Source organism: Onychostruthus taczanowskii, unplaced genomic scaffold (assembly GCF_017590055.1).
Source record: "Onychostruthus taczanowskii isolate IOZ18803 unplaced genomic scaffold, ASM1759005v1 scaffold3, whole genome shotgun sequence".
NCBI classification, from domain to species: domain Eukaryota; kingdom Metazoa; phylum Chordata; class Aves; order Passeriformes; family Passeridae; genus Onychostruthus; species Onychostruthus taczanowskii.
In genome coordinates, this window is record NW_024500349.1 from 3687539 (window position 1) to 3714023 (window position 26485).

Genomic DNA, 26485 nt, shown 5'->3' on the forward strand with positions numbered 1-26485 from the left:
AACTCTTATACACAAAAGATCTTGAAATACAGATGATGATAAGCACAACTTTAAAAACTATGTCAAAAGTTATACATAATCTTCATTAAATATAAAGCATTATCATGTATCAAGTCAAGAAGTAGAAAAATACAGAAAATTAGGCTGGTCAAAAATTTTCCACTTTTTTGCAGAAGCATAATGGTTTCTGGAAAGATGCCATTAAAAAAAGATTTTTCAGAACCAAAATTGGACCTATCTGTTGACTCATCTCTGTAGAAGAGAATATTGTCTGCTGATCACAAAATGCAGCTGGGCTGTGTGACACACATGCTGAAACACTATCAACTTGTCTAGAGTGGGATGGATCTTCTTTAAGAGGAGAGTTGACCTCTCATCCTGTTACAGACAAAAAATGGATCTGAAATCTCAGTCCTTTGAAAAATAAATAAAATGTTTATATCCCAGCTCAAAATTAAGGCATACTACACTTCTACAGTAAAGGAGCCTTTACTCCCAACTCTTCCCTGATGTTAAATGAAAGAGCACACGCACATATACACAAGAAAAATGCCCACAGAGATATCCAAACTTGCAGGAAACAGAATACAAACAAATTAAAGCAACAAGTCCCTGTGGTCCCATTTGGAAATACTGCACAGGAAATCCAAGTTGTAAGGTGAAACTATTCTGACTAGGAATGCAAATAGAAGCTAAATAGAAAACAGTTTCATTTTAAGCTATTTTAAAATATTTAAGAATTCAATAAGGCAGAAAGAAGACAACTTCATAATAAAACACTTGCTTTTCATTAGCATTTTTGTGGAGTTTGCAAAATCTCTAGAGAACGTGTTGCCTGAATATGAAGTCACATTTTGAATACTGTGTAAGTAATAGACCTCTTCCCCTCCCTAGAAAACACCCAGATCCTTCACTATACTCCAGTTTTCCTTCACTGTTCTTCTCTTTACTCTCTCCAGGCTATTCTACAATGGATTTGTCAGCAGCTCCAGCTCTTTTGCAAGAGACAACTCATTTCTGCAAAAAGAATTTTCTTCTCTTTTCTTTATGCCAAACATTTGAGTAAGATAAATCAGAAACTGTAAAAGATGAACCAATACAAAGCCAAGACTACATCTGGAGTTTTGCCAGCAAAAGTAGCATTGTTTAACAAAATTACCCCTAAGAAACATAACCACTATGATTATTATGTGCCCCTAGCTCCAAACATTAAAATGCCAATATTGTGCTTTCTCTGTCTCTCAATAGATAAGTTCTGTGGTTTCTGCTCAGGGAGTGCACATACCCTTCCAGTGAGAGTCACCTCCAGATGTTTTCCATTTGTCCCCTCCTCCAGCATGTGCTCTGTTGCCCCCAGACATGCTTCACTGTTCCAGATCTTGGGGAAAAACTCACCCCACCCCAAGCCCTGCCAAGGCTTTTAGCAGCCCTGAAGCCCCTTTTCTGCAGGAAGGCAGAGACAGCAACATGAGGCAATGAGGTCAGTTCAGTGGAGCTCTCCACAGAAAACTTCCCTCTGTCCGCTTAATTATTTTTTTACTCAACTTGTCCACATCACGCATAGTTTTGTGTATCTGTCATAATTCTCCTTGGTGGTCTTTTTCAGGCTTAACAATCCTATTCTATTTGCTTTCTCCTTACAACACAGCTGTCCCATAACTGTCCTGCTTGGGTTGTCCAGTTCCAGCAAAGCCTTCCCAAGAAGGACTCCAGAGGGCACTTTGAAAGATTACCAAAGAGAGCAAAGAAAACAGTGACACCTCATGTAAAGGCATGCAAAGGAAGAAACACCCTTGACTCCCTCTGCTATCACCTCCCCAAGTCCTTCAAAGTGTCAGGTTAAAAGCAGAGAAGGAGCAGGGCAGCATGTCTATCATCCAGAAAAGCTGACAACACACTACCAACATAGCTGCTAGCTTCCTCTCCCAAATCCCTCTGGTTAGAATGAGGGAAATCATTTTTATCAAGTAAAGATGGTAAAGTTTATACTAGATATAACAAATAAAGACAGGATTTAATGAGCAAGTAGAGACCCAACTTGACTGACATGGATATCCATAGTTTGAATATATTGTGTTAGAGACAGAAATTAATTTATTCTGTACTTGCATTCATGTTTGGATACAACTGCTTTGTATAGCTTTAGAATAAATACCAAATTTCCCCTTATACTTACAAGCAGATTTGTGTTTATTACCTTAAAAGATTGAAAGTCATTATGGATATTTCCAACATCCTTTACCACTTCTTGAACATACGCTTCCTTAAAACCAGTCAATTTTTTAAAGTTATATATGGTCAAAGATAAATGCAGCCTAAGTTAGAAAACCCATTTTCTTAGAAGAAGCCTAAAGAGGAATATATCTGTACATATTAAAGCATAACATAAAAGGACTTGGTAGTGGGGGAGAAAAATGATTGGGGGGGGATACCTATGCATGCATCAAAGCTTCACTTTAATAATATAAAAGAAGTAGGATTCAGGCTGAAACAGCATTAAATAGAGACTTCATAAAGAAAACTTAAGTGTGGAAAAATTTTGATTTTCTCTCCCAAGTTTTTTGTAACACAATTTTTTCTTCCAAAAGAACTGAACAAAACCTGCAAGACCAGTTTGTATACCTGCTGTGGCTGCAAGGGACAAAAAAAATTATGACATGATTTGTAGATTGTCATGTTAATCACTTCTGCACTTCTTGTCAGCAATCAGTCAAGGCTGCTGCCATTTACCTGAGCAGTAACCATTGTTTTCAACAAGAAAAATTACTACCTTATGCCCATTTTTCTTATTAAATATAATTTTACAAATTAAGGCTTTGATTCTACAAGCATGCACATTTTTGACAAGTTTATGTATTTCCTGCAAGCCAGTGAGGCTCTCAGCACACAAAGCACAGAGCACTTCATGCTTTGCAAAAGCTTTACTTAGCTTTAATTTAGGAACCAAATACTAAAATTTACTTCAGTAACTAATAATAATGTGAACCCAACTGAGAAATGCATGGTAACCTCCTTTTTAAAAGATTCTTAAAGGCTGACCCCATCTAGGTTACCAGAACACTAGGTTTTTGAAATGTGGTTTTGTGATCATATTCAAGAGATTTATCAGTCTGTCTGGAAAGGGAGAAAAATAACAGACACAGCAGAAGATTAAAGAAGGATAACAGAAAACACAGGGAATGATGAATTTGAGGACTCTAGTATTTAGGTCCTGCCCGTATCTTCCAAAGTAATAAAAAACAAAATAGTAATCAATACTAATTTTCAGATCCAGAGAACACAATAGGTTTATAGCTCACATTAATTCTAAAGAGAGCTTTATGATGCTTTTAGTGGCACAGGACAATAATTAGAATTGTCAAAATGCACCTCAGCATTTGTTTTTGTTTTCCATTTGTCTTGGTTGCTAATTTTGGCCATTAAGACAAAAAAACGCAAAACTAAACAAACAGCAAAAAAAAAAAAAAATCTGCTTTAATGACCACAATTCACTATCCCATAGCTGATTTTTCATTATGAGTTTTGGGATTAATTTTTTAGCATTTTACACACTAATTAACTAGTTTGGGAGAAAATCGTCTCCAGGGGACCATTAATTAATTACAGACACATTGTTTATTAATGCATATTTTTCTTTTCCAAAACCGTGCAGCAAGAGTGAACATAATTTACTCCCATCTCTTATAAACTTGAATCAATAATAAATCTGTTTTACTGCACTCTTAATTATAGCCCAGTTTTAAAGCATCCCCCACCTTGATGAACCAGGACCCTAAGGGTACCATTTTCTAGCATAATGAGCACAATCTTTTGAACTATTCTACTGAAAAAGTTTGGTGCTCAGGACAGAGTTTCATGAACCAGTTTGCAAGATGCACGTCATCCTGCTAGTACAAAATGGCAACAATTCCTAAAATGCAAGCTAATATATTCAGTTCACCTCTTAAAGAGTAAACTGAAAAGCAGAAAGTACAAAAATAGTAAAATATGTGACCATGCACTAGTCTCAGGCAGAAAAACAAAATAAAGGTATGCTGCTCTTTCAAAAGTAGAGGTCTTTCAGCTGTGCTTTGTTGACTTTGACAGCAGCTTTATGCATAAGCAAAGAACTTACAGGTACAACACAGCTTTTTCAAATTAAGAATACAGCCCTACCATCATCAGCTCACAGACCCTTTCCTAGAAATCAAGCATTAGACCACAAAGTGTTAACGCCAAAATTACAGCCGGGAGTCCTGTTGACAGCTGGTACAATGCAATGAGTAATTCTGGCTAGACTCTGGTTCCCCAGCTTTTTTTTCCACAGGATATTTCTTAATGCTAATGCCAATTCCAGAACTGGAAACATTTCAGGAACAAGTCTATAAGCAGAACAATTCACCATAAGAAGCACTTAAGGGCCACACTTCAGATCAAGAATTGAGAGGCTTCAACTAGCCTGCATTTGCTCCACACAATTCCATATAAAGTTAGAAATATATCTAAGGAAGAAGTAAATGTGAAAACTGAGGTTAAAAAGTGCACACAGCAGCAGTAAGTGTGATGGGATATTCCATATTCCCCCTTCCCCTAGGTTTATGGAGGAAGAACTACATGTTGAAAAAAGTATCTCACTTCCCACCCTACTGCCTAGACCTACTACTAACCAGAAAAAAGTTCTTCACTTTTCACTTCAGCCTTCCCAGTGTCCTTTACAAAGGAAATACTCAAGACATGGTGCAGAATTCCCTTTATTTGACAAAGCTTATTTTTGCTCTGATGCTTTTGGCAGCAAATATTTCCTCTTTCCAGATAAATCAATCTGGAGCCTCAAAATTACTGACTTTGCTACGAAGGGATAATTCCAGGCAAAAGATACTTTATTTCTGTTGGAAGCACGTGGTTCTTTTAAAGGTTCATAAACACAGGTGATTTCCATGGATAGGTTATTCCCTGAAAGCCTCTTATTTTTGAAACTGACCTCATGGAAGAGCAGGCAGAAGAGAAGCTTAAATACACATCTTATGCATGTTAATAAAAACAAACAGAACAAGAGCCCCCTTTTTTGTAATTCCTCATGGAAACACTTGATAAGAGGCAAAACTACAGATTCCTGTAAGAGGAAAAAGATTCTAACCTCACCAATAAGCTCTGTGTTGCTTGCTCTGGAGTACCAAGTGTTAGGATTTGGGGAGGAAAAGAAACAGAAGGACTGTTCCAGGGGTGTCTTTGGCAGAGGAGCAGTGGATAGGGATGAGCTTCTAGAGGTAAACATTTTATTGCAGATGTTTCTAGAGAATCTTCACAATTATATTTCTTCTAAGCTTTAATAAACAAGAGGTTTGAAACAATATCTCTTACAGTCTTTATAGCACTGGACCTCAATTATTTGCAAGGTACCATATGGAGTCACAGATGAAGCAAATCACTTCTCCTTACAGAAACAATTAGAATATTATAGATGATCACATATGGAAAAACTAACAATAAATCAATTGTATGTGACAAAAGCAATGAAAAAAGCTTCTAAAAATGCAGAAAGAAAGCAGCCTGTAAAAAAGTTCACAAGTCACAGAGTGGTGGAGATTGGAAGGCTCCTCTGCAGGTCATCTGGTCCAACCCATCTGCTCAAGCAGGGCCGTCTAAATCACAGGACGGGCAGGTTGTCCAGATGGCTTCTCCACAGATGGTGACTCCACAACCTTAATGGGAAATTTCTCTTTCTCCTAGGTCACTCTCACAGTAAAAATGTGTTTCCTGAGGTTCAGAGGTTTTCAGTTCCCTGTCTCGGTTCATGCCCACTGCCTCTGGTCCTGTCACGTGGCACCACTGAGAAGAGCTTGGCTTTGTCTTCCGTACATCCTCCCTTCAGGCATGGGCAAGATTGCCCACTGCTCCTTCTCTTCTCCAGGCTGAACAGTCCTAGTTCTCAGTCATTCCTCACAGGGGATGCTCCAGTTCCTTAATCACTTTAGTGGCTCTTCTTCATGTCTCTCTTGCACTTAGGAACCCAGAACTACCTGTACAGCAGGTGTGGCCTTATCAGTGTTGGATGGAAGGGTAGGACCACCTCCCCTTCACCTGTTGGCAACTCTCCTCCCAGTGCACCCCAGGATACCAGCACCCACCTTTGCAGCAAGGGCACGGTGCAAGCTCACATTCAACTTCATGTCCACCAGGACCCCCAGGTTATTTTCTGCAATGCTGGTCAGTTCCCAACACAGTAGGTTTTAATGAACAGTGTCTGAACTTGGAGACTGAGCCTCCTTTTGAACTCCAGGCAAAATTCCATCCTGTACCCAGCTAAAGGCCATGGTGGGTGACATGGGGTTTATTCTGGATGTTGTTGTCACTCACACCATGGCTCATACCATTAGTGACACACCATGAATGGTCCTGAGGCAAAATGGTGAGGTTGTGAATGATGACAGTTCAGTCCAATTTCTTCCTGATTAATTATCTATTTGAAATCTTGAAGAAGGCTAAAAAGCAAACTCAGATTATAACTAATATATTCCAACTGAATATGTCACATTCCATCTATGTTCTTTGGCAAAAGGAAAAAGAATTACATTTTCCATTTTTCACCTTCCTCTCAAAGAGGCCTTCTCTCTGATTTTTCACAAGCAATAGAAATTGAACAAGGAAGATAGCCATGGCATTCTCCCAAATCTTAACAATAAAGTAAATCCAATTCACGTAGGCTTCCAAGATAAGGATCCACTCACAGTTGAATACCTGCTCTGAAGTCTTGCATCACCACTGAACCCCAGAGGCCTCTTGAAATCACCTTCTCAGCAGTGAGTATTAAATATACTCATGAGCTCTGCAGAGTCCCAGGGGGCTGGGTTCACACTGGTGTCCTCTCTGAAGCTTAACTGACAATACCAAAATGAAACATCACTTTGACTGTAAAAGTCTACATAATTTCTGCCCCACCTGTGGGTGAATGAAATAATTAATGCTGGGAATAAACCTACCAGAGCATCTCAGTTAGAACACTGTTGAAATTAATGCGTAAGACAGAACTTTAAGAAAAGGATTCTTGTGTTCTATACCAGTATTTGTTCAAATATGATGGAATTTTCTTTCATAACTTTTTTAACTTTTGAAGAAACATTTTATTTAATAACATAGTTTTGTGTTGCTGAATATCATCACAAACATAGTTTGAGCCCATTGTCTATGTCCATAAAAAATGCATGACTAAGTCTCTCCACACCACTGAAAAAAACCTGTTCTTAAGATATAAAAAAAATGCAGTCTAACTCATAACTTAGATAATGCAAACTTACTTTCAAAGATAAAAATATCATTTTCTTACTAATTTGAACAGAAAAAAGTCCTGAAGTGCTACAGCATATCTTTTTGAAGGGCAAGCAAATTAGGCATTTTCCTTCATCTTCTCTAAGCTTCTGTCATGATTTGATGACAGCCAGACAAATGACATTTAAATGAGCCATACCAGAGTAATAACTAACTAAACAAGTGGGAGAAAAGCATCCACTCAAGTATTTCTCCAGATGCTGTCCTCTAGTTTCTGGAATTCTGTGCATCTCCAAGGTCATCAGGAGATGCCTCTAACAAACATCCTGTTTGTATCTGGTTCCTCCCTGTGCAAGAAGAGCTAAAATAAATCATCACTGCTTTTTTTCTTTATGTTTTTAAACAAAAAAAAAACTTTTTTCCCTCTAAACTAAGCAAACCTGCAGTCATGAGAGAGTTCCCACATCTGAACAAGCCAGGACACGGTAAGAATGATAATGAATTTACAAATGGAACTGCCATCATTCTTCACATGAATAAGCTTAAAAACCTTTTTCTGAGCAAGCATGGATTGCGATTTTAACTGTAAAACTGCATCAGTTATTGGCACCGACAAAGGAGAGCAGGTTGGAGATCATTTAATAAATCTGGCTGTTTAGAAGGCCAATAAATAAATGAGAGCTACCGACCCACACTTCGCGTGGCTTCTGGCAGTGTCTGCCAGTGCCAGCAGCCTCCAGCAGCCCACAGGTGCTCCCTGCCCTCCCTGCCCACTCCACTCAGGACAGGAGCTCCCACCCTGGCTAGGCTTCCCTGCAGCTGACCCAACATCTGGCAAGGACTTCAGAACATCCTTGTCACCATGGACAAGGCGACAACACCACCTTAAGAAGAGGACAAACAGCATAAAGTTATACAGTGAATGTGGATAAGTACACTGAGACTAAGCTATAAAGGAAAAGAGGCACAAACAGGAAAGCAAAAAGAGGAAATCTAAGAAGCAAGTCTGTGCCTAAGAGCTAACCAACAGCTACAGGCACTGTACTTGAACTGTGATGCAGCTTTTGTCACCGTGTTGGTTAAAAGGAAATAACTAAAATGAAAACAGAAATTGTTATAAGGGGACAAAAAGAGGCACAGGAAAGCAAAAAGAGGAAATCTAAGAAGCAAGTCTGTGCCTAAGAGCTAACCAACAGCTACAGGCCCTGTACTTGAACTGTGATGCAGCTTTTGTCACCGTGTTGGTTAAAAGGAAATAACTAAAATGAAAACAGAAATTGTTATAAGGGGACCACCAATTAGAAAAGATAAAGAAAAGGGTGGACATATTGGTCCCATAGGGGGATGGGATAGATATGTGCATAGGTAGTTTTCCAAAAAAAGGAAAAAAAAAAAAACAAAACAAACAAAACAAAATGAATAGAACAATTTCCAAAAAAGTAACAAGTGAAGATCATGTTTCTCTGTCAGAAACAGAGACTGCTCCTCTGTCAGAAACAGATCTTGTTTCTCAGTCAGAAAGCAAGAAGATAGTGGAGAGATAAAGATAAAAATAATTAATGATTAAGCTCTATACAAATTTCAACATGTTCTCCTTCTAACAATACAGAAAGGAAAAATTCTTCATCTGAAACTGTATTTAAGAAAAATAAGCCAAAATATGCATCCTCACCACTACTTCTTACAACATACTTGGCATAATGAAGTCTTCCAGATCTCAAAGCTGAAGGGCATATCTGACCTAACTAATGACAGCAAGTGACCTCAGACAAATTCCTTCAGTGCTGAATTTTCAAGGCAGAAGACAGAAAACAAGTCCAAGAACAGCACGAAGCCACCCTCAGGTGCAGTTTCAGGATCACCACGCCTGAGTCTCAATGTGCATCTCAGTGGAGAAAAAGGAAGATAAAGATCCATTAAAAAAATGGTGCTGTGTGACTGTGTACAATAACAATCCTCTGGCAACAAGAAGTTTACCCTCCCTAAAAGAAACAGGAAGATGCCTCAAACATATATGCGTGGAAGAACACCTTTTTGTATACATGAGCTATCAAAGAAGTTCACATACAAAGAAAAGCCCTGATGAGTATATGGCAATAAGGAAAATATTGTAAGCCACCGGATTTCCTGGGCTGGGACATCAGTGGACATTTTCCAAAGCTAGTAATGTTTTAATTTCTCAATACTTAAGAGGGTGAACACCTGGATTCTAAGGAAAAACTTAATTCAAGTGAAGTAATAACCTCAGAGGACCCCAAACACAATCAAGTCCAGTTGTTACTTAGAATTGGTTATAATGCATTATATGTTCTCTCAGCAGTCCTGCTTCCATCACTTATCATTCTTTTCAGCAGCATTCACACTTATTTTTATTTATTAAATTACTGCCAATATTTCATGTTTAAATAATCGGTAATGCTCAAGTTTGAATTTTTAAACCTGATAAGGAGAATTCCCATACCTGAAATGAACATAAGAAGTAGTAGCAGGACTCTAACTCAACTGGCTTAGAAATAGAAAAGTTTGCTGGAAGGGGAAAAAGATAAATTCCAGAATGTGCAGAAAAAGAGGTGTAAGGCAATAACAATTTCTTTAAGCCTTAATATCATCAAAATGACATTGTTTTGTATACATAAAATCCTTTTTTTTTTGAATAAGCCTGTAATCTCCTTTTTCTTATCCCTTTCAAATAATTAATGAGAGATGTCAATTGATTCAGAATCCTGCAAATATATGGCTGTCAGCAATATTGTGACACACAGCAGATGAGGCAGCATACATGTAGAATTTCTCAGGAAAGTTAAAATGTAGACTGATAATTTTAATTTAGATCCCTTCGTGGGAAAAAGATTTAGACATAGTCATATGTCAGTTTGTAGTGTGGCTTGGAAGAAAAAAAAGCACAAAAGCAATAATGTCTAGGCACAAAGTAGATGGAAGAGACAGACCCGTCAAGGAAGTGACATGAATGTTTCTTGCCATACAATCAGGAGATTGCCCACAAGGCCAAGAATAAGAAGATATGGATCACAGATATATACCATATTGTGCTTTGTTACTCTATTTAATCTATCAATAAGTTAGTATATCCCATATGTCCCAAGAAAATAAACAGCAGGATTTACATGTAAGCATACTTTATCAAAATAATAATAATAGCTTACATTCAAACTCTACATTCCTGGAATGCATACACCCTCTTATCTGATGAGCAGAAACATCCCAAAATACACATGCACAAGTGAGAGAAGTAGGCCTGGAAATTCATCTTCATTTTGCAGTGTTTCTCTGATAGCTAAAACACTTGCCTGCAGATCACAACAGAGCTATATATGTCAGCATTTTGGCCAAATCCTCACCAGCCACTGCTGCAGACATGGATTCAGACCAAGTTCTGCTCCTTTGCTCCATCCATTTTCAAAGAAAAGTTAAGCAAAAGACACAGGCATATTAACTAGTCACAAGAACCCTTCTTCTATCCAGTTTCTACAGAAGAAAAGGCAGAGAAAAGGGAGAGTAAGCAGGTTCACACCTGACTTAACCACTTTCTTATGTCATGAAAACACTACACACTTTCTAAAAGGTAATAGGATGCACTCTCACCAGACACACCAGGCAGCAGAACACACAACAGAACATATCGACAGCTGAGGCAAAAATTCAAACCACTCTCACTGCACAGATTTAAGGGATGTGCCAAGATTAAAGCTCTTCCTCAGCTACAAAAGAGGGTTCTCAAACTCTCATCTCCTAAAGGCCAGGTCTATCCCCCAACATTAAGAAAAATTCCAGTACTGAATGGGTGGAGTCACTGCCAAGTAAATCTCAAAACCTTCCACATGGTCTCAGATTTTGCTTCAAAGCCTTGAAATTGGCAAAACAAAGCAGATACTTCATAGTCAGTTTTTCTTGCCACTTTTTTCTTGCCACTTCTCAGTTACTTACCAGCTTGTATTGTGGTCACCTAGATCTGTTTCTGAAGGAGTCTCACACCTTCCAGAACTTGATTTATTTCCACGTGCAACACAGCACGCGGAAATTACAGGAATTCTCGACCACTCCATAAATATTAGAAATTCTCTGAGAAATTGTACAAGGCTGCCCAAGAGTTGGGCTTTTTTAAGCCACCAGCAGTTTCACAAACCAGGGTTTTTCCAGAACAATGTCCCTTCTGTCCCACAGAAGGCACATCTGTCCCACAGCTGATGCAGCAAGAAGCTTTAGCAGAATGGCAGAATTTGCTGTCTTCCATTGATGCCCTTATTCTCAGACTCACCTGAAGCACAATTGCTAATAATATTATCAATCTAGAGAAAAAATATTTCTCTTAAAGCAGATAAGAACAACTTTCTGAGATCTGAAATTCTGGCTAGTATTCTGCTACAGATGCACACACGTTAGCATCACACACCAATCCTAAGAGCTAAGACACAATTTGGGTTTATATTTTATTGGAATGGCCTCAAAGAGATGCAGAGACCAGTAAATGTGTTGGGCAAGCTGATATCTAAGCCATCTGCTGCTAGGGAAGCACCACCAACACCAGATCCTCAGAAGTGTAAGAGAACAGTACTGGGGAAAAGAAGACATAGAATTAGGAGCAGTAGGAACACAAACCATCTCCTGGGAAATCTCTGTCATGTACAGGCTCAGGAGACAACATCATCCCCACCCATCTTCCCTCCCAAAGATGGCAGTCTGGAAAGATCTTTATCAGAACACACAAAGACCTTCCTAACCCAAGAGGGTGGTCCTCCTGCAGGAGGCATCAGATTACATTATCCAGCTTTTACCTCCTTCTTGTCACCAAAAAAATATTTGCCTGTGTCATGCATCAAGTAACACTTCAAAAGCAGCAACTTCCAGCACGGAGTTGTCTTTTGCCTGGAATTACGTTTCCTCTCATTTGCTCTGTGACAGTGCATCTGAACAGACACATTTTTCCAGACACTTGAACCACCTTTGCACATATTTGGCAAAGTAATCTAACTACCAGATGAAGTTTTTCTGACCCAGTTCCCCAACATAATTTAGAAAATGCTTTGACACCTATATTTCTGGCTTTTTTTTCCAAATTCAGTTTTAAGGATTTTTTTTATCTTTCTGTCATACACGCACTTCTCTCTCAAGCTACTGACTAGAAATAAAATAGTAAAAAATCCGTAAGTTATTTAGTGTATTGTGTGCCACCTGCATTTTGGCATTCAATGCCTCTTGTTCATGCTTTACAAAGCTTTACTTATTTCCAACTACACCCTTTCCTTTAACTGTTCAAAGTCAAAATCTCTGTGCAAAAGTTCTGGTTCAGAGATAGGTGTCCTTTAAACCAAGACATTTTTCATGCCAACATCCCACAGAGGGAGTAGCCTTTTTATTTGGGGTGAGAGAGACTGTGAGAGCAAGCACATTACAGAATCAAGTAGTAACTTGGCAGAACTCCCTCCCCTTTCACACACTTCCACTTCAAACACACAGAAGTTGTTCCATGAGTGAAATAAATGAAATTTGGCTTCCTCAGAGTCAGAGACTCTACATGTAGTAAGGAGTACATGAGTATTAAGGATTTTGCTGAAGTCAGAGTATTCATAACACCTCCAACTGCATTCTCATATGCTCACAAGAACTTGCATTTCAGCTTTTCCATCAGAGGAGATTCTTATCTCTACCCCTCAGCCAGCTCACATGCTTTTCCAGCAAGCATCTAGGCATCTAGTGTCAGCCATCTTCAAAGTTACGGGATGAAGTCAGACAGCATTACACATGCAGCAGGCACAATCACAGTACCCCAATTTCCTAAGAAAAATGGCCTTAAAAAAAAGTGCTCTTGATACCAGTAAAAATTAACATTAAAATACAGCTAAACAATAGCAATAAAACTCACTATAAGAAGCATTAATCAAGGAAATCCTTGTTGATTTTGAGTCTGAAGATTATTTTCTTTTGATTTAATTGTGACATTGATATTAATTTATTTAGTGCGCACACATATGACTGAAGGTCTTAAAACATGATTTAAGGGCTCAGAGAAACCAGCAACAGAAGGACAAGAACAACAGCTTACGACTGCTGACAATAGTTTAGAAATAAATTGTAATAGCAAGCAGCTAACGAAAGGAGCAGGTTACCACCAGCCTTGAGATGAGTTTAGTCACAACAGCAACACTGGCTGTTATCCCAACAAATATGCTACAATTCAGTCACTTGTTATTGGCCTTGATCACATTGTAATGAAAAATAAATTGGTTCCATCATTATAAGGCAGAGTGGACTTGTTACACCAGTGGTCCAAATACATCAAAGCAATCCTGCATAGTTGGAAATTTTTAATCTAAACTTTGACAAACTACTGAAGCACAAACAAAATGTTCACTCAGGAAAGACTTATTTGTTTTTAGACTGCTCTTATCATGCAGTGCTGCTCCTCAGAGGCATTCATTTTCTATCATGATATTCAGTGTAGATAATCAGAGCTTCACCTAAAACAACAAAACAGATGCTAACTGTGCCAGAACCTACACTCAGAGTGTGAAACTTAGGTTGCTTTGAAAAACAGGGCAGCTACTTTACGGGGGGAGGGTGGTTCACAGTTTGCCATTTTCAGAGAATACATAAGGTACATTCAAGGACACAAGGAGAAGATGCCTTACTCAAAAAAACTTTGAAAACAGGCAAAAAGCCCCCCTCTCCCATGATAGTCCATGACAGAGGAAACCAATCCACAAACCACTGAAAACACTGAGAACCTTCCCGCTGATTTCAGCACGTACTGACACAGGCCTATGTTTCAGTTCCCACATTATGACCAGTATGACAAAAAGGAAGTGGCTAAATGTTAAAAAGGAAAAAACAAAACCACACGATTACTGCTTTAAATGAAGGACTGTAGAAGAAGGGGTCTGTATCCACTCCTTTATTCATATTATTCTCCAGAAGATGTCACAACATCTTGGGAAGGTGAGCAGGGTACCACTAAATCCATTAAATGGATTCATTCAGTGTTCTTTCCTGGACCAAAGCAAAGGCTGGCATCACTTACAGAAAACTGGGGGGTTTTTATTTAAAATTTAATCAAAGCAACACAAGAGTAGGTATTAAAATGTGAGAAATCTTACACTACTCCTTCATGCTATTGCTGTGCTCTCACCTTATGGGTAGGACTAAATGCAGCAGTAAGATCCCTGAAACAATTCTACAAAAAAGTATTTTCTAACACATAACTTAATCACAGGATTCACTGCTCATGATTCTTTTGGTCCTAATTTATTGGAGAGATTAATTTCATAAACAACAGAAAGCAATTATGTGGTACACTTGCTTATCATGTCTGACATCTCAATTTTCAGTAGTTTCTCTTCAAAAGACAGAAAATTTCCTGCAGTGTTGTACATTTTTCGGCTACTGCAAGCAATTAAAGCAGGTAGAATTAAGAGCCACTGAAGTGCTCAATATATTCCCCTCAGTTCCTGAGAGACAAACAAGTAAGCACCTACAACATGCAGAATAAAGTGACAACCTATCCAGCTGCAAATGCAGACCTTGCAGCTTTAGAAGGGTCACCTCCCTCTTCATGCCACTTTCTCTCCTCCATCAGAGATTTCAGGTCCCTGCTGGCCAGCTTCTGCTCCTGGTGTTCTGGTCACAACTTGAAAGGCTAAAACACGAGTCCTCCACCTCTACCTGTCAAGAGCATAAAGTCCCTCTGCAAGTTCATTGCTCCTTGTTGGAGCACTGCTCCACAGGTCAACCTCCCTTCAGGAAAGGGGAAACAGGCTGAGAAGAGATACACAGCATCTGTCAGCAACATAAAAGAGCATCTTTTCACTAACCATACAAGGAGAATGGGCTGCTTATTTAATGAAATTTCTGTTTCAATAGTTGACTATTTCATTTTTTGTAGTAGGAGGCCCAGAGCTGAAAGCTTTGGAGAGCTTGGAAAACAAATTCCCCTCTCTTCTATCCTTATCTGATATTCCCACCTGATATTCCCACTTATTGTCATCTTAACTTTTTTCATAACTGTTTCCCTGTTAGAGCAATACTACATATACAAGCAGAAGACTAGACTGCTTTTTTTAATATCAAATGGTCTTAGTAGTGTTTTTCAGGATGGCCTCCTAAGACCAATATGTGCACCCACTCCTCTGCTCACAGATTCTGTCTTCCTCAGAAGAGGGTGTTATTAAATTAGGTGCATTATTGTTACCAATGTCTGTTTCTGATCTGATTTGAAGGATGTTTGAAAAGAAAGGAATTAAGTGATACCTGGTACAGCTCATGCTCTGATTCACACTTTAGGCTACAAAATCACCAAGAACTGTGTAGAATTTGAAGAGATAATAAGCACAACATAAAATCTCAACACACTTTTCTTTCTTCTAAGAAATGGCACCTAAAACTATGGAACCAGTTGATGCAAATGTCACATCAAACTCTTCCATATTTACAGGAAATGGAAGAAAATTCTTTTGTGTACCCTTCCCACTAGATGTCCCTTACTGCCTCTCCAGTAGCTCATTGTAACAATCTGTCAGATTCCATTAAAAACATATTTGAAAGACTATTTCTCCCCCAACCCCCTTGAATTTAAACAAACATTTGCTCAAGTTGTCTCCTGTTAAAGCAGAAAACCAGTTTTAAAGAAAATAAATGCAACCTGCAGATAAACAATCCTGGGGAAGGGAAGGAGACAAAAGAACTGCCATTTTCATATGACAGTGCTGTTTAATAGATCCTTTAAAATTCTGAGTCAAATTCAATACAAGATATTACTACTTACTGAGTAGATATAGCACAGATATATCACTGTAGCCTTCAGAAGAAAATACTGAACAGAACCAGACCAGATTTGTAAAACAAGGATTCAGAGTTCACATATCTGCACGTATTCACACAGGTGTAACTTTTAGGGTGGAATCAAGTTCCATGAGAGTTACAAGAGAAATGTAATAGTCAGGACCAAATAGTCAGGACTACTGCATGATGCAACAGAATTCCTGAAAAGAGAGCCTGACCCCATGACCTTCACTGCAGACCTGAGAGGGGTCAAGGTGAGTTACAGCTTTTGCAACATATCAGAAAATCACAAAATATTTATCTTGTTGCTGCTGTATTTCAGCATCAGTGTGATCTGTTTAGAAAGAGATGGAGTCTGATTTGATCCAGAATCCAGGACATTACATCATCATTTATTTATTCTAGAGTCTGGCATTACACAACAGCTATCTCACTCTATTCAGCCAAGAATTTAAGCTTACAGCAGGCAATGAAGAAGAAATGCCAGAAGCACAACATCAACACATGAAAATACTTCCATTTGCTTCCAGCTATGGTGGCAGTACAAGGCAAGCATTGACTACAATATGACCAATCACACCAAGGCCTACACCTCTTCCTGCATAAACTTGCTCTGTGGGATGACTTGCACTGACCTGGAACTCTCAAGCACAAATCTTGAGCAGCATATTTCACGAGTTAACTTGTGAATCATATCACAGACAGGTCAAGACCCCAAACTGATTAGACTGAATAATCAAGCATCAGCTTTACCAACAGACTAGATGCTGGTTTTGTGCTGTTGGGTTGGGTTTCTTTTTAATTTAATAATAAGCATCTCTCTCAGTTGACATATTCAGCAAGTGCCAGTGCAGCAGCATTTTACATAAGGTATTCTCTCAGGAGGGATGTTTTTTCCCTGCCTGTTACAGTACAGGCCTACAGTTACAAGAATTATCATGGGCAAAGTTCTATAAAGCATTTTCCCTGCATGCAACATTTCCCAGCATTGAAAGTTTTAAATGGTCACTTTTCTTAAAACATCAAGCTGTATTACATTAAAAAAACAAACCTCTAAGTGTTCCATGCAGACCCTTTGACTAACACTTTGTTCTGGTAGTTATTCAGAAAATGAAAATATGTTTGAGCAACATGCGTGTATTAATTCACACGTACATCATAACACTACTATTTGTCGGTTTCTTCTAGCATCAGTGAGAAATATTAAAGGCATACCTGGACTATGTAAGGTGCAAAGACATTTAACCTACCTCATCAAAGCTGCTATCTTCCTTCTTCAAGGCTTTAAAATAAAAAGAAAAAAGAAATTATTATCTGTACTGTATTTCAATAAACACAAACCACTAGAAAACAAAACGAACAAAAAAATAAAAAAAAAAACAGGGCATCATTTTCCTGTTATAATAGGAAAGAACAGGATGGTGTGAATAACAATTTTATACTCAAAATCTCAATCTGTAAATGGAATGTAGAACAGCACAGAGAGTTTCTAAGAAAGTAAATTTACATATTTATGAAAAAATCCTCTCAGGTTAAAGAAAATAAGAGTTTTAAGGGTGGGTTTGGGTTTTTATTTTAATTCCTAGTGAGTGGGAAAACCCTTTATGGAGAGCTTGACTGAACTTCAAAAAGGAAAAGTATAACAAATACCTAACCATGTATTCAGTTTTTCAAGTACTAACTCTTTATCAAATAGTATGCATTGTAACATGACTTTTTCCTTTTTCTTTTTTTGTAATTTTTATTATGACTTGCGCTAAAGCAGAAGAGTTATCTTTCTTACACTGTTAACAAGCAATTAATCAACAAACACAGGAGAGAAAAACAGTGCAGAAAATATGTGAACTGGTAAGAAAATGAAGACAAATAGTTCTGCAGTTGTAGCAAAGATCAAGCTGATAGAAAGTTTTCCTTTAGCATACTGGACTTCTTTATTGAAATATGAACAAAATTAATTTCTCCAAATCTTCACTGAACTGTGCTGGTCTGAAGATACGAGACTGGTTCTTTTTCTCAACCAGACCCACGAGGGACTGCACTGCATGGGCTGCACGCCGTGACCTGAAAGTGCTCTTTGTTTCCCTCTCTTGAAGAGCTAAAATTAGATAAACCATTGCATTGGTGATGGCACTGCTTCTCTTCAGTTTAAAGCACGGAGGTTTTCAGTTTGAGGGAGGTCATCTGAACAGCCATGCAGCTCGTGCAGTGCTGCGCCAGAAGGGTCCCTCCTCATCATTTAAGCAGCATAATGTATCTTAACACTCCTGAATATTTCTGCAGGAGATAAATATTTAAGCACCTAGCATGGCTGAGGATCTAGACTCGAGTTGTTCTTCTTTTTTAGATACTCCTTCTGCCTTCAAATCACCAGTAATTTCTGAACATCTTTCAAATCTTGTCTTCAGGAGCAACTGCATTACCAGCTTCAAAACAAAAACAACCAAAAAACAAACAAACAAACAAACAAAAACCCACAGCAAAAATAAAAACAAAACAAAAAAATAAAATAAAAGCAAACAAAAAACCCACATGAAACAAACCAAAACAAAACAAAGCAAAAGCAATGCCAAAACTGTAGAAGCTGTATCAGAGGTGGTACAGAGTACCACCTGTGCAGGCAGTGCTGCACCTCCAGAATCTCCACCATGGGCAGCAAGGCACAAATCTCAGTTATCTTTGTACAGAAAAGCAGGGAACGTACAGAAAAGCAGAAAAGAAGCCTTCCTTTGTTTTTAAACTCCCATTTCTTTAGGACACAAAGCATGGCTTCCCCCAAACCTCTGAAGATCACTGCTTTACAGTTACTCATCTAGATTTCATGCTCAGTGATAAAAACAATGAAACAAACCCTGGTATTTTGCTGAGGAGATCTGAGGCACACATTGTACATTTTGATAGTTCAATATATTTTTGTGGTTTTGAAGGGTGATCAAAATATTTTTGGACTGCCAATCCCAAGTACTCAGGACTATGATTCAGGAAAGAGAAGGAAAGAGAGAGAAGGAAAGAGAGGGAGAGCCCCCAACCTGTGGAACACTTTTTAAGAACACACTTCTAATCTTCCCAATTACCATTCAGGTCACAATGACATACAAGCTACAAATTAGTAAATTACACACCTTAAGCTGTGCTGACAAGCTTTTCTCCCTTACCAAAACACAAGATTTTTCACATGACCAGAACACTACAGGAATAGCAAAACAGCTAAACAAAATTCAAAGTGTAACAGAACAAGAAGAAATGGGAATATGTGATCCACTGCATATATTTGGCTTGTCTTCAGCTTCAACCTTTGACTGAAAGAGGGCTTTTAAGAATCACAAAAAGAGTAGGAGAGTTCTGGCCACCCATTTAATAAGATTCTGTTGAATAATATCAGTCTCAACTAATTCACTACAGAGCATCTCCCAAAGAAGACACAAAAGCAGCATGTTTTATAGAACAAACTATATTAAAAATACCTTTTTCTCCTTGATGCAATCTTTTCCTTTTTAAACTGTTAAAAAAATTCCGCTGAACTTAAGAAAAAAATAAACTGTTTACAAATGAAGTTCTCATTATCTCAGGTATGTGAGCTATGTGGATGTACATCAGAGATTAGTGGAGATAACCTTAGTATCAGTGAGGAGCTAGTGACAAAGCCCAGGGGTGCCCAGAAAGGCCACAGATTTCTTTCAGCACACTGTGATAAATCTCAGCAATGTTTTCTCTCTTTCTTCCTTTCTTCCTTCCCTTCCTTGTAATCTGGTGTTAGTTTTTGACTAAAGAAACTCATAAGAAAACAGAAGTTAAATAGCATGAGCTGAAGTGATCTTAACTGTGATTCTGGTACTATATGAGCTTCAACAAATACATAGCCAAGAACTCTTCACATAATTAAGAGATGACTAATGCTGTTATTAAATTATTCACTAATAATTTAATTACATAACTATCAAAGGGTAAAACTAAGAACCAAACCTAATAAAGGTTTAAATCCTAAATTAAACAGTGAGTCAACTGAATCTCTAAAAGTGCTTAACATGTAGTTATGATGTGTTCACTTGTATGGTCAACACAGTCTGTAAGCAAGGAAACAAATTTTTTAAACTAATATGGATGTTCATATAAAAATGAATAGGCTGGCAGAAACTTACGAATTAAAAGAATTATGTATATTTTTTTCAGATTCTTAGCGATGTAAGTTCTTTATGATAACTTTTAAGAGGGACACTCCTTGAAACACCAGAAAATTTCTGCCAGGAGAAATGGTACCTGAGCTGCAAAGATAGTTCATTTCTCTAGACCTGAAGCACACAATTTCTGCAGCAAAGAGCCACCCTGTAGCACCACAGACCACACACATTTTCCCCAGCACACCACAGCACTGTATCATCCTCTGCCAGATTTGCACATAATGGAACAAAGTGAATGCTCAGGAAAAGGCTGATTGAGTGCGCAATTTTACACATCACAGTTTTCAACTCGGCAAAATAAACATTTTCAATATTAGGTACTCTAAGAGTTACAGGACTGAGCCCAGTTTTGTTTGACGAGAGCCAGATCTTCATCACCAGCAAAGCCAGTGGATGCAAAGCATCAATTCAAAGTAAAGAAAATGGGTCAAGCCTTCCTGAGGCTGCTGTTGGTACCCTTTGAGCCTCTGCTGTGCCTCAGGAATAACTACACTGTCTAGAGATGGTGGGGAAATAGCTTCTAATGTTACCTAACATACTTTAGTACACTGTAAAAAAAAATCATAAATTAACTGCAGCTACAGCTTCTCAAATTGAGAGGACTACTTGGTGGGGAGAAGTGGGTCTGAAATGCAGTTTATTGAGTGTTAACCTGAAAGCTTTAACAAAAAAAAAGCTCACTGCCAATGACAATCAGGATACATTTCACTCTTATCCAAGAGGCTAACATAAACTTGGGTATCTAAATCTGGTACCAATGTTTGGGGTCTTGCAGCATTAAGAGAATTGCATTTGGTAGACAGGATACTGCCAACACTGGGGGAAGGTGTAATAGTGCTTTATAATTTCAAGAATGATCAACAGATCTTTCCTACTGCAACACGTTTAAAGGTTTGACTCACTAATTATTTGATTCAAACACCATAGTACTCTCACATCATTTATGTGGCAATGCTCATGATACTATGTTGGGTAGTTAAACCTGCAAAAACACATTGAAGCAGAACAGAAAATGTTAATATACCTCTATTATATACTCTTTTATAGAATCACAGAATGGTTTGGGTTGGAGGAGACCTTAAAGATCATCCCAACTCCCCTGTTATGGGCAGAGACAACTTCCATTAGACCAAGTTGCTCAAAGCCCCATCCAACCTGGCCTTTAGCACTGTCACAAATTTATTATTTATGACAAATCACAACTGAGCAGATAACTGAAAAAGTTACAAATTAAATACATAATTAATTTATAATTTGCTAACCATACCAAGCACCTACACAAAGAGCATTAAAACCCAAACGTCAAATACCCAGAAAGTCTTTTTCCAATGAGGTTTTTGTTTTCTCTCCTTCACTTCAATATAAGAGTTAAGTACAACACATGTTTTAACCAAAGATTTCCTGGTATGCAAGTTTAGAATTTCTTTGCTTTGGCTTATCTGTGGCTCTGGTATCAGGGAGTGGACTATCTTCAAATCTCATACAGATAAATTAGAGTTTTTTTGCTCAAAGTACAGTTACCAGAATGATGATCAATATATTTGAGCATCTGAAGATGGAACAAACTTGCTAGTAGCAGCTGTGTTATAATCACAAACCAACCACCAGCAAACAAACAAACCAACCGCATACCAGACCACACTCCTACACTTCTGCACACATACACACAGAACTGGAGGAGCTTTCAGACACAAATATCCGTGTATCTAAAACCAGGCCAGAGCTCCCAAGGAAACTGAAGGCTTGTTTAATTTGTGCAAAATGACAAGAAGAGATGATTACCCAACCGAGCCAAATAAAACATTCAGAAATTACCAGCCAGAGAGGCCCTGATCCCTAAAAGGCATTAACAGGACTGTCACTGTTACAACAAAGCAGCATCCTCATTCAAAACATTTTCTTTGTTAATGACTTCCACCATCAGTAAAACCCTTTCACAGTTCTGTGGAAGAGTGTCTCTCTGTGTTTATACATGCACAGAGACATATAACAGACCAAACACCCAACTGCTTCATTTTTTTTTCTTCTAATAAAGTTAAATGCATTCTACAAGTTTAAGACTGAAGCTAGGTGAAAGCTGTTTTCATATGGAGGCAGAAAGATTTGTAACAGTGACTTGATACTTGCTTTAAAACTGTAACTTTGTATTTCCCCTTGAAACTCTCTGGTTTACAAGTAAGAATAAGCTTTTCTCAGTCTCTTTCAACCTGGAGTAGGACAATAAGAAGTACCTGATTTCAAACACAATCATCAGCTTAAAAGCTTGCAGTGCTTGAATGCATACACAGCAGGTGAAAAATTAAAATGCCCAAGTGTGCCGGCACAGATCCCAGGTAGGGTTACTGGGGAGAGCCAAGGCCACCGCTCCTGGCTGGGCACGGGCACTTCACACCCTCTGCCTGGGACAAAGCCGCTCTGCAAGCTGACCCACATCTGCAGCCGGGCTGGCTGTAAGGGCAGACCTCCCAAATGGACAGTGCATGGGGAAGGACTGTGGAAGGGCCCCACAGACGGTCTGCAAGCGCAGGGGTGCTGCATCTGCTCTCCTGTGTTACAGACTTCTTCCAGCTGCTCTGCGCCACCAACTCGGGGACACTTCACACCTCCTCTGAGGTACCTTCTCTCCCTGCTCAGCTGCGTGTTGATGATGTCAGTGGGAATTAATGCTTTAAACAGTGAATTAAGCAACATAGTGCACCAAAGACTAAGAGAAACACCAGTCCAAGCAGACCAGAACTCTTTGGCATTGTTCTCAATAACAAATTCAACTGCAAAATAAACTGGTGTCAAAACCAAACGCGGTGTGGTGGCACTGGGAGGTAACACGCTTGGCAGCGGCATTCAGATGACGCTACCTCAGGATGCTTTATGTCAGTGACAGAGCGACAAGACTTCACAGCAGATGACAGATAGACTTCTTTTGTCTGGCCCCCTAAATCACTGGGCCGCTATTATCTGTTTCAGCATCTCACACCTCAACTAAACCTGCAGCCCGTACCAAAAATAAATTAGCAGACCTGCAAGACAATGAAAATAACCTATTGCTTTCTGTTGAGGTTTCTCTTTGGCAGTGGGGGCACGTGAGCCAACTCTCGTTTACAGTTTGTTCTTCTCAGCCGATTTTGGGCTAACTCCCTCACAGAGCCATGCAGCACTGCTGGGGCTACCGGAGTTATTTATTTCCCAAGCTTTCTTCCCAAGAAACGCTTTTCGCGGACGGCGTCGTGGCGGGTGTTCCCCAGCAGCCTGGCAGCCCTGAGCTCACCGCCCCACGTCCCCTCCCTGCCGGGACCCCTGGGTGCCGGGCAGCGCCGTCGGGGTCCGGGCCCGGGACTCACCTATTCGGCCGAAGCTCTCCGATAAAGTTCTCCGCAACTTTTTCATCCTGCTGATCTTCTCGGCGGACTGCGAATCGATCATGTCACACATCGGGGGGCGACCCCCCTCTCCCGCCGGCCGCCACCCCCGCTCCCCTGGCTCCGGGGGAGACACCGCCCCTCCGGCTCCGGGGCTCTCCCCGCGCCCGAGGAGCCGCCGGGACGGTCCCGCTCCCTCCCGGGAAAGGAGCCCTACACGGCGGCCGCGGCTGCCGCTGCTGGTGCCGCTGCGCTCCGCTCCCGGCTCATGGCCCCGCGCCGCCCCTGGCCCCGGCTGCCCCGGCCCGGCCGGACGCGGCGGGCAGGGCGGCAGCGCCGAGGGGAGATGGAGGAGGAAAGCAAAGTCCGGCCAGGGGCTGCGGGCGCCGGCGGCGGGAGGGAGGGCGTGAGGAAGGGAGGGAGGGTGCGCTGAGAGAAAGGAGGAGGAGGAGCCTGGGCGGGCCGGGGAGCCCCGGGGAGGAAGGGCGGCGGCGGCGGGGGCGGGAGGGGGGCAGGCGGGGAGCGCTGGGGCCGGGCCGAGGGATGCGCGCTGTCTGCGGCGCGTCCCGGGCGCGGGGAGCGTGCGGCGATTCCCGTCGGGAGCGCTGGGGCGGCGCAGAGGGCGCTGGCGGCGGCGTTCGGCGGCAGCGGAGACACCGCGACCGCCCGGGGCTGTCCGCGCCCGCTGCTGCCGGGCGCTCCCGGGACGCGCCGCGGAACCCCGGGCCGGGCTGACCCAGGTCCGCCCGTGGAAGGAGGCACCCCCAGGGCGGGGGACGCTGCCCCGCAGCTGCGGTGGGCACGGGAGGAAAGGGCACCTCGTTCGCCCAGAACACCCGGCCCGTCAGGGTGGAACTTGGGGTCCTCTCCACGAGCGTCTCCAGGCACAGCCAGATAACGCGCCTTCATGTGCCTTAGCCTGCAACTTAATGAGTGTTGGGAGCTTTTGAGCTTGTTAACTCAATTGAAGCAACATTACTGAGAAATAAATCAGTTTAGCCCATCAAAATGGATGGTCATGTCTAGTCTATAGTATAAAGTAGGTACTTTTCGAGAACAATATGTTAGGTAAGATTTTAAAGCCCAGGTCTTTGTGGCTCAGATTGTATTTTAATGCATGTTATCTGGTTAAAATGAACTTGGGTTTTAATGAGGCCACCTAAAACAATTTGCTGGGATTAGACGGTGTCTAAGCTCAGTTTCAGGAGAACAGTTGTCTGGACAACTGTTTAGGTGAGTTGGGTTCAAGCCATCTGCAGCTCTGTGCTCTGGGATTGGGATTGAGCCTTTCTATTAGAATGCAGCAGGGTTGGACAGTGTGCAGCACCTCGAGGTGGGAATCTATTGCAATTCTCTATTTTAATCTACTATATGTAGAATATGCATGTATCTCTTGTGGCATACAAGATAATAGGAACTTGTCCTGCCTATATAGCAGTACAGCAGTGCTGGTAAAATATCTTATGCATAACACTGTACAGACAGTTTGATAAAAAGGTTTTCAGAAGTGTGAATCCTCTTGACCCTGCTAGCATCTTTGAAACAGGAGCTAAAATGGCATTTTCAATGTTGGCTCTCTCCTGTTATGGAAGGAAATTGAGAAACGGTGGAAACTGGAACCTTGCAGAGAGCAGTACAGGGAAAAGGAGAAATAAAAATTAAGAAGAAACAGACAAAGGCACTAGAAGTAAAAAGGGAGGGAGAACACAAGTATTTAAGGATGTTTAACTACATAATTTCAAGAAAATTACATTTAAGTCATTAGTAATGGCTGATGGTTTGATCTTTGTCTGAATCTGACATTACTACCCGTGTTCTTAGTGGAGAGGAAAATGCCATCATCATAAATAAAATATTCTGGTCCAGGAGCTGAAACTGAGTTTAATATCTGAGCACTCTGTATTTTCTGTGTCACCATTCACTCCAGGTAGCTGTGCTGTTTGGCTGAGACTTGTACTAACAGTGCTGTAATTCAGTCTGTGACTTGCTTTCAGCAATTAGGGATATCATTTCTGAAAGCTTCTTAGGAACCTGTAATTAACCATGCTTAATTGATAGATGCTGTCTTACCTCATGAATTAGCCTAGATTCTAGCACCTAGTGAATTTGGAAAAATATTCCTTTTTTTCCTCCCTATTTCTAGGTAAACTATCACTTTATTACTTGTGAAGGACGAGTCTCTGCCATGCTACTGCAGTCCTTCTTTCACAGAAAAACAAGCAACCCAAAATTTCTGAGGAGCATCTGGCTTTGCAGCTGTTTGGGAATGATCTACAAGCATATGTCAGGGTCTTTTAAATCAACGAAAATTTTGCCTAAATTAGACACCAGTGTGGTGCCAAGTGAGAGAAACCCAGGTCTTGTCTTCTGTAAGTTGTACAACCTCAGGATGCAGAGATGTTACACAGACTTTTTCCACCAGAGGAAGGACAAGTTTCCAGCTGTGCACAGATTCTCCAACTGCACCCTGCAATTTCTGTCATTCTTCCCACTGTGGTCTTTATTTGGCAGAAATATTTCTGTGAAAGTCCTTTGTTCTCTCCCCAACCCAAACCTCTTCTGTTTCCAAGGGCAGTAGTATTGAAAATTCATTGAATTCAGGAATGTGGAATCACTTTTGTAGCTTTGGTCAAGCTCATAAGCTGGTGGTTCTTATTTCTCATCTCTGTATTTCCATCACCCATCTCAGGAAACCAGTAAAGCAGAAACATGCAATTAGGAAACCACAGAGATAGCAGCTACTCTGATGATGATGTTTTGCTTCCTTGTAGGGACAGGATTTCGGCTCTGTTTTCAGTCTTTCAATTTGAGGCATAAAAAATTAACATGAAAAACGTGCAAAATGATATTGTTGTTTGTTGCCTTCTTCCAAGTTAAAGCATGTTTGCCTTTAATGGGTCATCTGTTTTATAGAAA

The 26485-nt window shown here is 40.2% G+C and overlaps 1 protein-coding gene across 3 annotated transcripts in view; it reads right to left on the reverse strand.

Moving 5' to 3' along the window:
- CDK14 (cyclin dependent kinase 14) overlaps positions 1-23894 on the reverse strand; it is a 315608-nt gene extending 291714 nt beyond the window's left edge. For 2 of the 3 annotated variants that reach the window (XM_041408674.1, XM_041408675.1), the window contains exons 1-2: positions 23552-23894; positions 17289-17320 (exon numbers count right to left, since the gene is read on the reverse strand). In XM_041408674.1, the coding sequence (XP_041264608.1) occupies positions 17289-17320; positions 23552-23642 (123 nt within the window). In that variant the 5' untranslated portion in view covers positions 23643-23894. The remainder of the gene's footprint in view (positions 1-17288; positions 17321-23551) is intronic. The other variant, XM_041408676.1, reaches the window with a different exon arrangement.
- Positions 23895-26485: the final 2591 nt, after the last annotated feature.